Source organism: Pelodiscus sinensis, chromosome 1, assembly GCF_049634645.1.
Source record: "Pelodiscus sinensis isolate JC-2024 chromosome 1, ASM4963464v1, whole genome shotgun sequence".
NCBI classification, from domain to species: Eukaryota; Metazoa; Chordata; order Testudines; family Trionychidae; genus Pelodiscus; species Pelodiscus sinensis.
In genome coordinates this window covers 329,596,913-329,611,708 of record NC_134711.1, presented here as the reverse complement: position 1 = coordinate 329,611,708, position 14,796 = coordinate 329,596,913, and the positions used below count along the sequence as shown (strand labels likewise).

At 45.8% G+C, this 14,796-nt stretch overlaps 1 protein-coding gene across 1 annotated transcript; it reads left to right on the top strand.

Moving 5' to 3' along the window:
- Positions 1-5,026: 5,026 nt before the first annotated feature.
- LOC102447689 (olfactory receptor 52M1-like) lies at positions 5,027-5,974 on the top strand. Its single transcript, XM_006130072.2, has one exon. It carries the CDS (start codon positions 5,027-5,029, stop codon positions 5,972-5,974), a length of 948 nt encoding a protein of 315 aa, XP_006130134.2.
- Positions 5,975-14,796: the final 8,822 nt, after the last annotated feature.

Below are 14,796 nucleotides of genomic sequence, written 5' to 3'. Positions count from 1 at the left end.
ATCGGTTTCAAGATTAAACTAGATGGGTTTATGAAGGGGATGGTTTGATGAGATAACATGATCTTGGTAACTAATTGACCATTCATTATCAGTGGGAAATAGGTCAATGGAGGGATGATAGGAGTTACTATAGAGAACTTTCTGGGTGTCTGGCTGGTGAGTCTTGCCCACATGCTCAGGGTTTAGCTGATCGCCATATTTGGGGTTGGGAAGGAATTTTCCTCCAGGGTAGATTGGCAGAGGCCCTGGAGGTTTTTCGCCTTCCTCTGTAGCATGGGGTACAGATCACAGCTGGAGGATTCTCTGCATCTTGGGGTCTTCAAAGTATTTGAAGGCTTCAATATCTGAGATCTAGGTGAGAGGATTATTCTAGCAGGGGTGGGTGAGATTTTGTGGCCTACACTGTGCAGGGGGTCAGACTAGATGATCATAATGGTCCCGTCTGACCTTAAAGTCTATGAGTCTATGTGTCAAAAATAACTGAAGAGCAAGGGCTGAAATGGGGCTGAGAGCTCAGTTGAATGGGATTTATAGATGGTGTATAGTAGATTGGTGGACTAATTCTACTATGAAGGGGTATGTCTACACTACCCCCTAGTTCGAACTGGGGGGTAATGTATGCATACCGAACTTGCTAATGAAGCCTGGGATTTGAATTTCCTGGGCTTCATTAGCATAAAGCCGGCTCCGCCATTTTTAAAAGCCGGCTTGTTCGAACACCGTGCCGCGCGGCTACACGCGGCACGGGCTAGATAGTTCGAACTATGTAGTTATTCCGAACTATCTGTACGCCTCGTGGAACGAGGTGTACAGATAGATCGGAATGGCTACATAGTTCGAACTATCTAGCCCGTGCCGCGTGTAGCCGCGCGGCACGGGGTTCGAACAAGCCGGCTTTTAAAAATGGCGGCGCTGGCTTTATGCTAATGAAGCCCGGGAAATTCAAATCCCGGGCTTCATTAGCAAGTTTGGTATGCATACATTACCCCCCTAGTTCGAACTAGGGGGGTAGTGTAGACATACCCAAGGTGAGACTCTGCTTGATTCAGACCCTGACTTAGATATGGGACTTAGATTGTGCTTTGGGTTATTTCTTAGGTGACGAGTTTTGGTCTATTTGCTATTACTTATAATCACTTAGGGTGTGTCTACACAGCAAAGTTATTTCAAAATGATGGCCCTTATTCCGAAATAACTACGCGAGTATCTACACAGCAATTCCATTACGTTGAAATAATTTCAAAATAACGGACGACTTGTTCTGGCTTCTGTAAACTTCGTTCTATGAAGAATAATGCCTATTCCAAAATAGCTATTTCAAAATAAGGCGCATGTAGACGCTCCATTTCTGCTATTTTATAATTAGCCCCTCTACCTGGCCATTCTAAGTTATTCCTCCTGGGGCTCTAAATCGAGATAACACATCTACATTAGGGAATGTTGAGGTTTCTCTGCAGTATAAACGTGCTATTTCAAAATAAACTATTTTGGAATAACTATTCTGAAATAAATGCAGTGCAGCCTTGGGTGCACCTACACTGCACTATAGCTTGAAATAAGATACACAAATTGCATATATTATCTCAAAAAAGCTTATTTCATAATTCGCGCTGTCTTCACAGTGCCAAATTTCAAAATAACCCGCTATTCCAAAATATCCCTTACTTCTCATCGAATGAGGTTTACAGGGACGCTGGAAAAGCAAGCCCATTATATTTTGAAATAACGGGCTTGCTATGAAGACATGGGATAGCTATTTTGGGATACTTCAGTATCCCAAAATAGCATTGCAGTGTAGATGTAGCCTTACCATCAGACCTTATACTCTCAATAAATACGGTTGATATTTTTAACCCACAACAGTGTATTGTTTGTCAGACAAAATGCAAATTGGATCAGGGCCTGTTGTACAGATTTGGGGTCATCGGGTGGAACTGGCTGGAGTCTCTCTGTTGTTCTTCCGAGAGTGACTATTGAAAGGATGCATGTAACTTATGTTGGGTGTGTCCCTGACTGATTTTGGCTATGTAAATATAAGACCAGGAGAAGACTGCAGCTTGTCACAGCCAGGCAGTGTGAATGAGAGCCCAGATCGCAATGCCAGATGGTTAAACCGTACCCCACTTCCAGGTTACACCCCAGGAAGGTGCCATGCCAAAATTATTGACAGAGACACTCTGCTTATGGAAGGGAAGCTGGGATTCATGGGTTCTATCTGCCAATCTCTTTGTCAACCTGACCAAGACATGTTTGCCAGTGCCTGAGTTTACCTATCTGTATCATGGGGATATGTTCAGAGTGACTTTTGCTTGCTATGGCTTTGAAGACATTTGAATGAAAGGGGCAGCCAAATATAATGGTAGTTACTGAGGATAATTAATAATCTCTACCTCCAAAGTGATATTCCCCTGTGTCTGCTAAAAATGTTCTGGGTTCCCCTTTGTCATCTGTCCCCAGATCTCTCTGTCTACAATCGACACAGCCTCCCTGGGCATTTACAGGGAATAAGATCTGTGGAGATGGAGGCATTATCTTGTGTTTACTTACGAACCAAACATACACAGATTAGCCAATTCCCCTCTGACTCAGCAGAGAGCTCAAGAGATCACCTCTCCCTTTGGGAAGGACCCTTAATTACTGTTTACTCTTAAAGTTGGATCGATACTATATTATACTGAAAGGTTTCTCCACAGTCTATTTACATCCAAAGGCTGCTTCTCCCCTCGACACTAAGCGCACTCCACTGGGAGATCATAGAACTATATTATAAGTTGTTCACACCCCTAAGTAATTTCTCGGCATGGGATGTTGCCGTAGATGCTGGAGCAAGAGAGGTGCGGGATACAACTGTCTGAAGGGGCTTCCCAGGTAAGAAGCTTCCCTCTCAGAATTCCCCAGTACCCATCTCTTGCTGGGAGCGGCATAGGTTTGATGGCACAGAGACTAGGTCTGTTTTCCTTTCTGCTCTGCACAGCCATGAAACACCACACTTCCTTACTACTTCTGATGATTTTGCTCCAGGTTCATGAGGCAAAATGTCCCACTTGGCAGTTTCCCCACTGAGCTGATGGCTTCCAAACCAGAGGAGGCTGCATGCCAGTGGCTTATGCTTTTATATATGTGCCACGCAAGGCCACATTCTGAAGCTGTGGCCCAGACATTGCTGTCTGAGGCAAATCTCTCTTCAGTGTAAGCACTGAGGAAACACCTCAGGAGCCAGCCGTGTGATAATGCACAGAGTCTGTTACCTCCTTCTCTTGCATTTGAGGGCTCTGGCGTTTTCATGTGCTGAAAAGCATGGCGGGGCTAGGGACAAAGGAACAATGAGAAGACTTTTTCAACATGGGCATCTTGTCTCTAAGGTGTTAGGTCCGAAAATTTCAAAAAAAATAGTTAAGTAGAAACTGGGCCTGGAAAATTACAGCCCGAATGCTTGATGTTTGGGATGCTTGTAAGCAACAGAAAATGAGTTGTCCATATAGAAGGTGTCAGAGCACCTTACCCAAGTCAATGCCACCAGCATCAAGCTCAACGAAAAATCCATTTGTGAATCCCATTCAGGTAAGCTCGTTCCTCCCATAATGTTTCAGGCAAGGAGCTAGTAGGAAGTTTAGACTTGAGATTAGACGAAGGTTTCTAACCATTAGAGGAGTGAAGTTCTGGAACAGCCTTCCAAGGGAAGTAGTGGGGGCAAAAGATCTATCTGGCTTCAAGATTAAACTAGATGGGTTTATGAAGGGGATGGTTTGATGAGATAACATGATCTTGGTAACTAATTGACCATTCATTATCAGAGGTAAATAGGTCAATGGAGGGATGATAGAAGTTACTATAGAGAACTTTCTGGGTGTCTGGCTGGTGAGTCTTGCCCACATGCTCAGGGTTTAGTTGATCGCCATATTTGGGGTCAGGAAGGAATTTTCCTCCAGGGTAGATTGGCAGAGGCCCTGGAGGTTTTTTGCCTTCCTCTGTGACATGGGGTACAGATCACAGCTGGAGGATTCTCTGCATCTTGGGGTCTTCAAAGTATTTGAAGGCTTCAATATCTGAGATCTAGGTGAGAGGATTATTCTAGGAGGGGGTGGGTGTGATTCTGTGGCCTGCACTGTGCAGGGGGTCAGACTAGATGATCATGATGGTCCCTTCTAACCTTACAGTCTATGAGTCTATGAGTCTATGAGCTGCACAGGAGTAATATGGATTCTGTAAATAAAATCTTGTATCAGTGTTACATGTTCAGACTTTCAGTGGAACTCGATGTTCCCTTCTTCACGTGTTCTGAGAGACAGTAAATACACAAGGGCTCCATTTTGGGCATGGAGTGGGGGGGAGCAGCCATGCACTCTGGGATGTGGCTAGCTTTTCATCCTGTTCCTCATATGCTAAGGGAGTGAGGGGGAAGTGCTTCCATTCCGTGCCTGCCTTTCACATCTGGCTGGTGAAGGTAAAAAGTGGAAACTAGCTCAAATTACAAAGGATGAATCGAAGTAAACAACACAGGTATGCAGGAGCAAGATTAGAAAGGTAAAGGCCCAGAATGAGCTCAAACTAGCTAGCGACATAGAGGAAAACAAGAAGACATTCTATACATATTTTAGAAGCAAGAGGAAGACCAAGGACAGGGTAGGCCTAGTGCTCAGTGATGAGGGAGAAACAAAAACAGGAAACTTGGAAATGGAAATGTGATATAAAGGTTTCCCACATAAGCGTGTGTGGAAATTGTTAATGCATGGAACGCCATCATATTTGGAATTGGCATTAGTCGGGTCAGTGGTTCATGGTTTATTTCTCAGAATAATGAAAATGTCAGTTTCCTGAGTGCAAAGAGTGTCCTGTCGACTTCACCCATAAGAAAAAAGTCCATTGGTTCACGCACTGTCTCATATTTATATTTTCTCCACACCCAGGTTTTTGTACGGGGGCTATCGCCTTAGGTCCTGGGCACAAACAGAAAGTCAGGAGAACATACGGTACCTGCCGCAGACAACATTTCTCTTCCAGAGTTGGGCTCTTTCTCCCCTGCTCCATGTCCAACTCCAACACCACTGACTTCACCAATCCTTCCGTCTTCATCCTGCTGGGCATTCCTGGCCTGGAGGCCGCCCATGTCTGGATCTCCATCCCCTTCTGCGCCACATACATTGTAGCCATCTTGGGGAACGTTACCATCCTTTTCATTGTGAAGAGGGAGCCGAGTCTGCATGGGCCCATGTACTATTTCCTCTGCATGCTGGCCACCACCGACCTGGGCCTGTGTAACACCATCCTGCCCAAATCGCTGAGCATCTTCTGGTTCAATTCCAGGGAGATCTATTTCAGTGCCTGCCTCGCCCAAATATATTTAATTAACTGCTTTGCAGTCATGGAGTCTGGGATCTTCGTGGCCATGGCTTTTGATCGCTACGTGGCCATCTGTGAGCCCCTGAGACATTCCACCATCCTGACCAACCGTGTGGTGGCCAAGATCGGCCTGACCGTGGCACTGCGTGGCAGCATGATTGTGCTTCCGTATCTCCTCCTGGCCCAGCAATGGCCATATTGCAGAACCAACATCATTGCCCATTCATACTGCAAGCACATATCTGTGGTGTCCCTGGCCTGCGCCGACATCCGTGTCAGTAGTTACTACAGCCTGACCGTGACAGTCTTTGTGACTGGTCTGGATGTGTTTTTTATATCAGTGTCCTATAGCCAGATTCTAAGGGCCATCTTCAGCCTCCGCTCAAAGGACGCCCGGCTCAAAACCTTTGGGACCTGCAGCTCCCACCTCTGTGCCATCTTAGTCTTTTATATCCCAGACGTCTTCTCCACTGTCATGCACCGGTTTGGTAGCAATGTGCCCCTGTATGTCCTCATTCTTTTTGCTAATGTGTACCTTGTGGTGCCCCCCATGCTACACCCCATTATCTATGGGATGAGGACCAAGCAAATCCGGGACAGTTTGCTCTGGGTTTTCACTCATAAAAGACCCTAAAGTTTCATTCTGGTGCATTCACTCTCAGACCGAACTCCACTCATGAGAAGGTTCTGGACCATCCTTCCTGAAGCACTAACTGGACAGTAAGAGAGACATTGGACTCTTTCCTGAGCTTACTGTGCTTCATCAGTATGACATGGGGGATCAGTGTAGGTACCACAAATTGAGTTGCCACCTCTCTTATTGCTTGTAACTAGACCCCCAACGCACCACCCTTGATCACATCTCTTCTATAAGGGTCCATCCCTGCTCTACCTCTTCTGCTCCACACCTTCCTGGCACTCACACCTCTCCTCCCCTCCTCTTGTCACTGGAACATCTCCATGTGTCCTTGAACTCATGCAGCTACAAGGCAGCTGCATCAGATTTTTGGTCATGGGAGAGGAACTTTAATCATGATTCCAGGGGCTACTTAGGCTCATGAAATATCTAGTATTTTGGCCATTAACTTTCAAATTAGCTGACAGGAGCACTCTATCCAATTCCTATATAAAAAAGAATTTTAAATAAATATTAGAACCACTCAGCTCCAATACTAACAAGTTCTGATATTTTGTTGCAAGTCATTTAAGGGACACTGGTTAGGTTTAAAACTTTAGTGTGTGTTCTCACTGTATTACTAACTCTACAGAGAGAGGATTACTTCTCAGCTCTGGGTGGAGGAGAGCTAGAGTCTAATGGGACACAGTAGGGCACAGGTACAGTTAGGTACCTTGCCTTTCTCAGGCAGGAGCCAGTTCCAATCTTGAGGCAGCATGTGCTGGCTGTCTAGTTATGGGATTAGAACCCACCACCTTACATTGTCTAGGTTAGCTGTCCTACCTAGCCTGATCTAGAAACCACAACACCACTTTATATATAGGAGCATCAGAATGGCCATGCTAGGTCAAACCAGTGGTTTCTTATAGATAGATAGATAGATAGATAGATAGATGCATGTAACAGTAGGGTAGAGGATGATAAAATACAAATAGGATCAGATGAGAAACAGTGGCATGAACAATAATTGAATTTAATATATCATATAACAATAGACAACTAAAAGTGTCAATATTTTCAAGGGCTTATCTGCAAATTGTTGCTGTCTAAATGATAATATGGGTGAATGTGAATACCTTTTATTAAATGAGAATATTGATAAAGTAGGCAACACAGAAACTTGATGCAATGAGGATAATCAATGGTCATAGTGGGGTACAAAATATACCAGGACAGAATAGTTCATTCTGGGAGAGGATGACATTATATGTAGAACTGAAATAAAAATCTTCAGTGAACCAAACTGTACCATAGAATCTCTATGGCTAGTAATCCCATGCTTAATAATAAGAATGGAGCATTTGGGATATCACCTGACCAGGATGATGGTAGTAACCAGGAAATTCTAGGGGAAATCTCAAAGGCTATATAAATAAGCAACTTGATAATAGTGGGTGATTTCAGCTATCCTCATATTGACTAGATATATGACACCTCAGGGATGGACATAGAAAGAACATTTTTTGATACCTTAAGTAACTGCTTCTTGGAGCCGCTAGTCCTGGAACTCAAAAGAGGAGAGGCAATTCTTGATTTAGACTAAAGTAGAGCACAGGATCAGGTCCAAGAGGTGAATGTAGCTGAACTGCTTGATAATAGTGATCATAACAAAAAAAAATGTCTCCGAGGGAGAGCCATGTTAGTCTGTAACTTTAAAAACAATGAGTAGTTCTATGGCACGTTAGAGTATGTCAACACTGCCGTATTATTTCAGCATAACTGACATTATTCCAAAATAACACAATCCGTGTCTACACCACAAGCAGTTATTTCAACATAATGTCAAAATACTGTCTATTTGGAGGACTTCCTACTCTGATTCCAATAACCCTCATTTTAAGAGGAGTAAGGGAAGTTGGAAGAATAGTGCTCTTCCTCAGACTTCTGTGTAGGAAAGTCAAATTTGCCTAAAGCTGAATTAAGCTATTTTGACTTAAGTTATGCAGTTGATGTAGCTCAGGGGTTCCCAAACTTTTTGACACGGGGACCAGTAAATCCATTCACAAACTTTTGGAGGACCAGTAATGTTCATTTGCATATGTGCATATTCATTAATCAAATGATGAATATTCAAATAAGTTGTTTCTGGTCCTCCTAAATCTCCCAGTGCCAGCTTTAGCAAAGCTTTTGATATGGTCACCCACAATATTCTTGCCAGCAAGTTAAGGAATATGGATTGGATAAATGGGCTGTAAGACAGACAGAAAGCTGGTGAGACCAGGGTTTCCCAAACTTTTTACTTTAGTTGGAACCCTTTTTTTTCAGTTCTGCTTTTTGCAACCCAAAAATATAAACACATTAAAAACAAACTGAGAAAATACCAGACATAGAACATGTCATATAACATGTCTGGTATTTTCTCAGTAGGTAAGTTGTATTATCACTAGATGTATCAGTTTGTAGTTTCGAACTGCCTGGCTGGTAAATGTGCTCAGGCTGCACGAGTGTGTCTATCAGCCAGACAGTTCACAACTACTCGAGGGGTTTGTGCTTTGTGGGTGGGGGGGAGAGGGGAACGGGGTCGGGTCAGTCCCACTCCCTGCAGGCCGATTCATTCCTTCCCCCTGCTCCCCTTGCTGTGCCTCTGGCCAGCCCCATTTCCCCAACCCCCTCCCAGGCAGCCAGTTCTCCCCCGCTTCTCCTCCCAATCTCCCTTGGCCAGCCCCACTGCCTGCGTCCAGCCCTCCTTCCAGCGGCCACTTCTCCCACCCCACCCACATCTTCCCCGGCCAGCTCCCTGCCCCCAACCTCGCACCCCCGGGCAGCCCTGTTTCCACCGGCCCCTCAGTCTCTCCAGCCTGCTCTGATTCCCCCGTCCAGTTCTGCTTCCGGTGGCCAGCTCTCCCCTCCACCTCACCCCAGAATCCCCTGGCACCTGCACCTTCCCTTAGCCCTGCACCCTCCTGGTGCCTCCTTTTCCCCTCTTTTTCCCTAATACCCACCCCCTCACCTGTCTCTGTCCGATTCCCCTCCTGCCCCTCTGTGCCCTCACACACAATTTGTTTTATCCCGACTTTCCTCATGCCCACCCCTTCTTTCAAGCCTTCTCCCAGCACCTCCCCCTCCAGCGCCCTTCCCCTCTCCTCTCCTCTCCTCTCCTCTCCTCTCCTCTCCTCTCCTCTCCTCTCACAGCACCTCCCTCTCCACTCCTCTCCTCTCCTCTCCTCTCCTCTCCTCTCCTCTCCTCTCCTCTCCTCTCCTCTCCTCTCCCAGCACCTCCCTCTCCAGCGCCCTTCTCCTCTCCTCTCCTCTCCTCTCCTCTCCTCTCCTCTCCTCTCCTCTCCTCTCCTCTCCTCTCCTCTCCTCTCCTCTCCCAGCATTACCCTGTCCCCCTCCCACTGACACCTCCCCTGCCCTTTCCCTCATGGTCTGCACTTGGCCCCCTGGCATTTGTCTCTCTCTCCCACACCCCTGTCCCTTGGTGCCTTCCCCTCCCAACCTCTTCTCCTTCCACCCCTTTCCCCACCCCTCTCCTTTCCTCGCCGCCGCCGCCGCACGACCCGGTTCCCACCTTCTCCTTCCACGTTGCGGGGCGGGGGTCCGCGCTCAGGCCCCGGAGGCCGAACCCGGAGCCAGCCAGGCCCTGCCACATGCCTTTTGAGGGTTTCAAAACCCCGGGCCGTGACGTCACGTCCTCCCCGCCCACGTGCAACGCCGCGCATGGGCGGCAGGCGGCGAGGAGGAGCTGCGCACGGCAGAGACGTACGGGGCCGAGGGGGACGCTCTGGGGGCGGGGTGGGAGGACGCGCGGGGGCAGGGCCCACTCCAGGCAGAGCCGGGGAGAGACCCAGCCCTACATAGCTCTGGAGCAGGGCCCCGGCTCTTAAGTCGCCGGCACTTCCGGGTGCAGGGGCACGGGGCCTGATTTCACCGAATGGGTCGAATCTGCCTAAGGGCCAGCAGCCACCAGGCACGCTGAGGCCTGGCATTTTTTTTCCACAGCCCAGTACCGGGCCACGGACCATAGTTTCAGAAACGCTGATGTAGCTCAAGTTGCGTAGCTTATTTTGGCTTTAGTCCTGCTGTGTAGACATGCCCTCAGAGACTAACAAACAAAGGAGACTCCAGCTCATCTGGAGAAGTGGGTTTTGCCCATGGAAGCTCATACTACATATATGGGGAAGGGGAACATGACACACAGATGAGGAAGTTAGTTAAAAAGAATATAAAAGGCACAGTGCTGAAATTGAAATCACTTCAAACTACATGGAATCTTTTTCAAGGCATCATAATAGAGGCTCGATTAAGTGTACGTGACATTTAAAGTAAAGAAGCCCAAGGAATGCTCAACATGGGTAAACAGAAAAGTAAAAGAGGAAGCTAGATTGCAATTGCAAAAAAAGGACTCCTTTAAAAAGCAGAAGTTAATTTTTTTTGAAAGAAATTGAAAGGAGCATAAACTCTGGCAAAACAGGGTAAAAATATCATTAGGAAACTCAAATTAGGAAACTCAAAAAGAGCCAAAAGTTGTTTAAGTACCTCTGAAGCAGGAAGCCTACTAAACAGCTGTTGAGACAACTGGATCATGGAGATGCTAAAGGAGCACTCAAGAATGACAAGGCCATTACGGAGAACCACAGTGCATACTTTGCATTGGTCTTCATGGCTGAGGATGTAAGGGAATTCCCAAACCTAAGAAATTCTTTTTAGGTGACCAACCTGTGGAACTCTCTTAGATTGAGGTGTCATTAGAATGCATGGATAACAGTAATAAGTCACTAGACCAGAACATTTACTGATACCACTACTGGTCACCATATTCCTAAATGACTTGGCGAAAGTGGATAAGGGTGAGGTGGCAATGGTTGGAGATGATCCAAAACTACTTAAGATGGGTAAGTCCAAAGCAGCCTGCAAAAAGTTCCCAGGGATCTCACAAATGGGTGTGGACTAGGCAACACAATGGCAGATGAAATTCACCATTGAGAAATGCAAAGTGAGGCCCACCAGATAACATAATCTCAATTATAGAAATGATGTGATGGGGGTGAAAAATTAGCTGTTATCACTCAGGACAGAGATCGTGGAGTCACTGTGGATAATACTCTGATAATGTGCAATCATTGTATCCTGGCCTATGATACAATTTTATTCGGGAATGAGGAGTGGACCAGAGAATCATTCATGACTAAGGTTAAGATTTTCTTAGCCATTTTTAGTAAAATCACGTACAGCTAATGGGTAATAAACAAAATTCACGTCAGCCTATCACCTGTAACTTTTATTAAAAATAATGGGGGGAGGTGACTGATAACGGGGGGGTTAAAGCTCAGTCAGGAACCTGGAAGCCTGAGCCCCACTTTTTGAAGTGGTAGGGTCCAGCATCTGCTGCTAATAGCCCGCCATGGTCCTCACCACAGAGCCGGCATCTCTGAGCAAAGCCAGAGTGACAGAACTTTGGAGCGCCGGCAGCAAGTCCAGCTTCTGACAGCTCTGAAATGGTTTGAAAACCATTGTTTTGAATTGACAAGACTCTAGAGCATCCTCAAGTGGGCATTTTATTGATTACACCCAGAACTTAACCGGTTAAGTTGGTAACTCAAGTGGTCATCTTCTGCTCACCAGGAATCGTATGAATCACACACAGTATTTCAAAGTTAGTGACATATTCGGCAATATTACCTGCCTCATTTTATGTGTGTAGGAAGGGGGCCTGAAACATAAGCCCTTGTAGAGGAGTCCTAAGACCTAGGCTGAAGTAATTAAAACATTGCAGCTATAAAGCAAAATGCAATGCTAGCAAGGGTCTGGCTCATGGAATCTGGCCACAAGGGTGATGTTGCAGAAACACGCCATCGTAAGTAGACTTTGTCATAAGAATATATATGCAAAGACGTTGCAGAAAGGTGGTAACGGAACTCCTCAATACCAACTGCATTCCCCAAAGACTAAGTCTAGACTGCAGGCTTCTTTCAGAATAAGCTTTTTTTTTTCAGACGAGATCTTCCAAAAAAACTTCTTCCGAAGGAGAGCGTCCACACTGCAAAAGTGCATCAAAAAGGCAATCTGCTTTTTCGAAAGAAAGCATCCAGACTGAATGGATGCTCTCTCGCATGTAAGCTGTAATTGCTATCGACAAAATTGCCACCAGAACACTTGTGCTTTTTCCCCTTTCCTCTTCTTCCAAAAGAACTCCCTCTTCCCCGTCCACACACGCCTTTTGCAAAAGAGCTCTTTAGCAAATAGGCTTCTTCCTCATAGAATTAGGATTACCAATGCAGGAAAAAACCCTCTGTTCTTTCAATTTTCTTGTGGAAGAATGCAACTGCAGTGTGTATGTTCCTCAAGTTTTGTCGGAAAAACGGCCAATTTTCCAACAAAACTCTGTAGTGTAGACATAGAGGGTGTGTCTAGACTACAGGGTTTTGTTGACAAAAGTGGACTTTTGTTGACAAAACTATACTTGCGTCCACACTACCTTTGAGTTATGTCGACATAACGTTGACAAAAGTCAGCAGTTTTGTCGACGTATGTAAACCTCATTCTACGAGGAATAACGCCTTTTGTCGACAGAGTTCTGTCAATAGAAGGCATTATTGCATCTACACTGTCCTTTGCGTCCACACTGTTATGTCGACAAAGCGGCTTGCTTTGTCGACAGAACTGGATGTAGTCTAGATGCTCTATGTCGACATAAGTTTTGTCAACAGATTCTGTCGACAAAACTTATGTCGACGTAAGCCTGTAGTCTAGACATACCCAAAGAGAAGAGGGACATGCTGACCCATTTTAAGAATAAGATCAGGATTAGATCATGATGGACAGAGATATTTTGATTGTACTAACATCTAACATGTACAAAATAACAGGCTGCCCCTGGATACATGGATGAGTGGAAAGCTACTATGTCAGAGTGTGGCACCCTGATAAGTCAGGAGTAATATGTGATGCATTTGCATGTGTATAAAGATGTATCTAAGAGTCAATGTATCTTTGGCTGGCCTACTGAAAGTCCCACCATTCACTGAGGTGGGCCATAAGAATGGGCACACAGGTGTGACTGTATCTGTAACCAGGGGCCAGTTGATGTTTCTGCTTTCCTCTTTCTCCTCATTTCCTGTTGTGTTCATTCCGTAGTCCCTCCTGTGTTCAGCATCCTCTCTGGCAGCCTCTCTCTCAATGTGCAAAATATGTTGCCACATTTCTTTTGTTTTTCTACAGCCTGCAACTGAATAACTCCAATGTCGCACCATTTTCACTGTTTTCACTCATCTTGCTGCCTTTCTGTCCCTACGGCCTCTTCAAGCAAACGGAAAACAGAACAACCCGGGTAACCCCTTTGACAGCTCTCCAGCCTCCACATATAGCCTCACTTAAAATCCCCACCCCAGTGTAGGAACTGAAAATCTCCCACAGACCATCAGGCTGTGCATTTTACCCTGGTCCCAGTGCCACTGAAATGGACTTTCCTGAGGCGCAACCTAGAAAGAGGGTAACACTAAACCCCCTGGGCCTCCTCTCAAACTGTGAGGCTGTGACAAATTGCAGTCCCCTCCTGGTCCTGCACTCACACAAACATTTTCTGGCAGGACAAACCCAGCTGAGTTACATGAATATTTCCTACCGCCATTCCTGGACTAACCATAGTCTCCGGCCAATTTCCCCCATCTCCCCATCCTAAGACCCTGGCCCTGGCCAGAAGCTAGGGTTACATAATACACGTACCTTCGGAGCTTCAGGGGTAGCCGAGTTCGTCTGTTACAGAAAAAACAGCATATGGTCTGGTAGCACTTTATAGACTAATGAAACATGTAGATGGGATCATGAGCTTTCATGGGCATAGCCCACTTCTTCAGATGACCGGAGTTATGAGTTGGGGATATGAAAACTCGAAATAAATAGGAGAGGGGAGAGAAAGAAAAAGGGAGGGGGTGGGAGACAGAGCCCCGCCATCTTTCACTTGCTCTCATCCACCCTCACTTGCTCATTTTCACTGGGCTTGGGAGGGACCTTTTTGTTGCTTCTGCCAGAAGCCTGAGCAGTGTAGGTTTATAACTTGCTCTGCCCCTCCCTCAATATGGAGGGGACTGTGCACCAGGCTCTGTTCCTGAGCCGTTTTCCCTTTACACTGCAAACAGCACCGTGTTTTAGATAAAAAATACAAACCAGATTGACAAGGTACCAAAGCTAGATTTTAAATAATTCCATGTAATAAATGTACGGTTTAAATAGATTGCCTTAGATACTGAATGAAATCACAACCTGAGTTCTATAAACTAGAATCATAGAATCATAGAACACTAGAACTGGAAGAGACCTTGAGAGGTCATCGAGTCCAGTCCCCTGCCCTCAGAACAGGACCAAGTACCATCTAGACCATCCCTGATAGATGTCTTATCTAATCTGCTCTTAGATATCTCCAGAAGTGTAGATTTCACAACCTCCCTAAGCAACTTATTCCAGTATTTAACCACCCTGACAGTTAGGAAGTTTTTCCTAATGTCCAACCTAAACCTCCTAATCCTTGCAGCAATTTAAGCCCATTGCTTCTTGTCCTATCCTCAGAGGCCAAGGAGAACAATTTTTTCCCTCCTCCATGTGACACCCTTTTAGATATTGCAAAATCCAGCAAATAGGCAGGGTTTGAATCAAGCAGTGCCTGGACCCTGATGTTACAAACAGTTCACCAATGTTTCATACATGGGCAGCGTCTGCTCCTTTTCAGCCTGGTTCCACCCCGCAAGTCAATGTCATCGTCCCCCCAGCTAGGTTTTCAGGTGTTTAGTTGTAGGAAGAGTGAGACCAAGTGTGGATGTCACTTCTCCATTTTATAGCTTCTT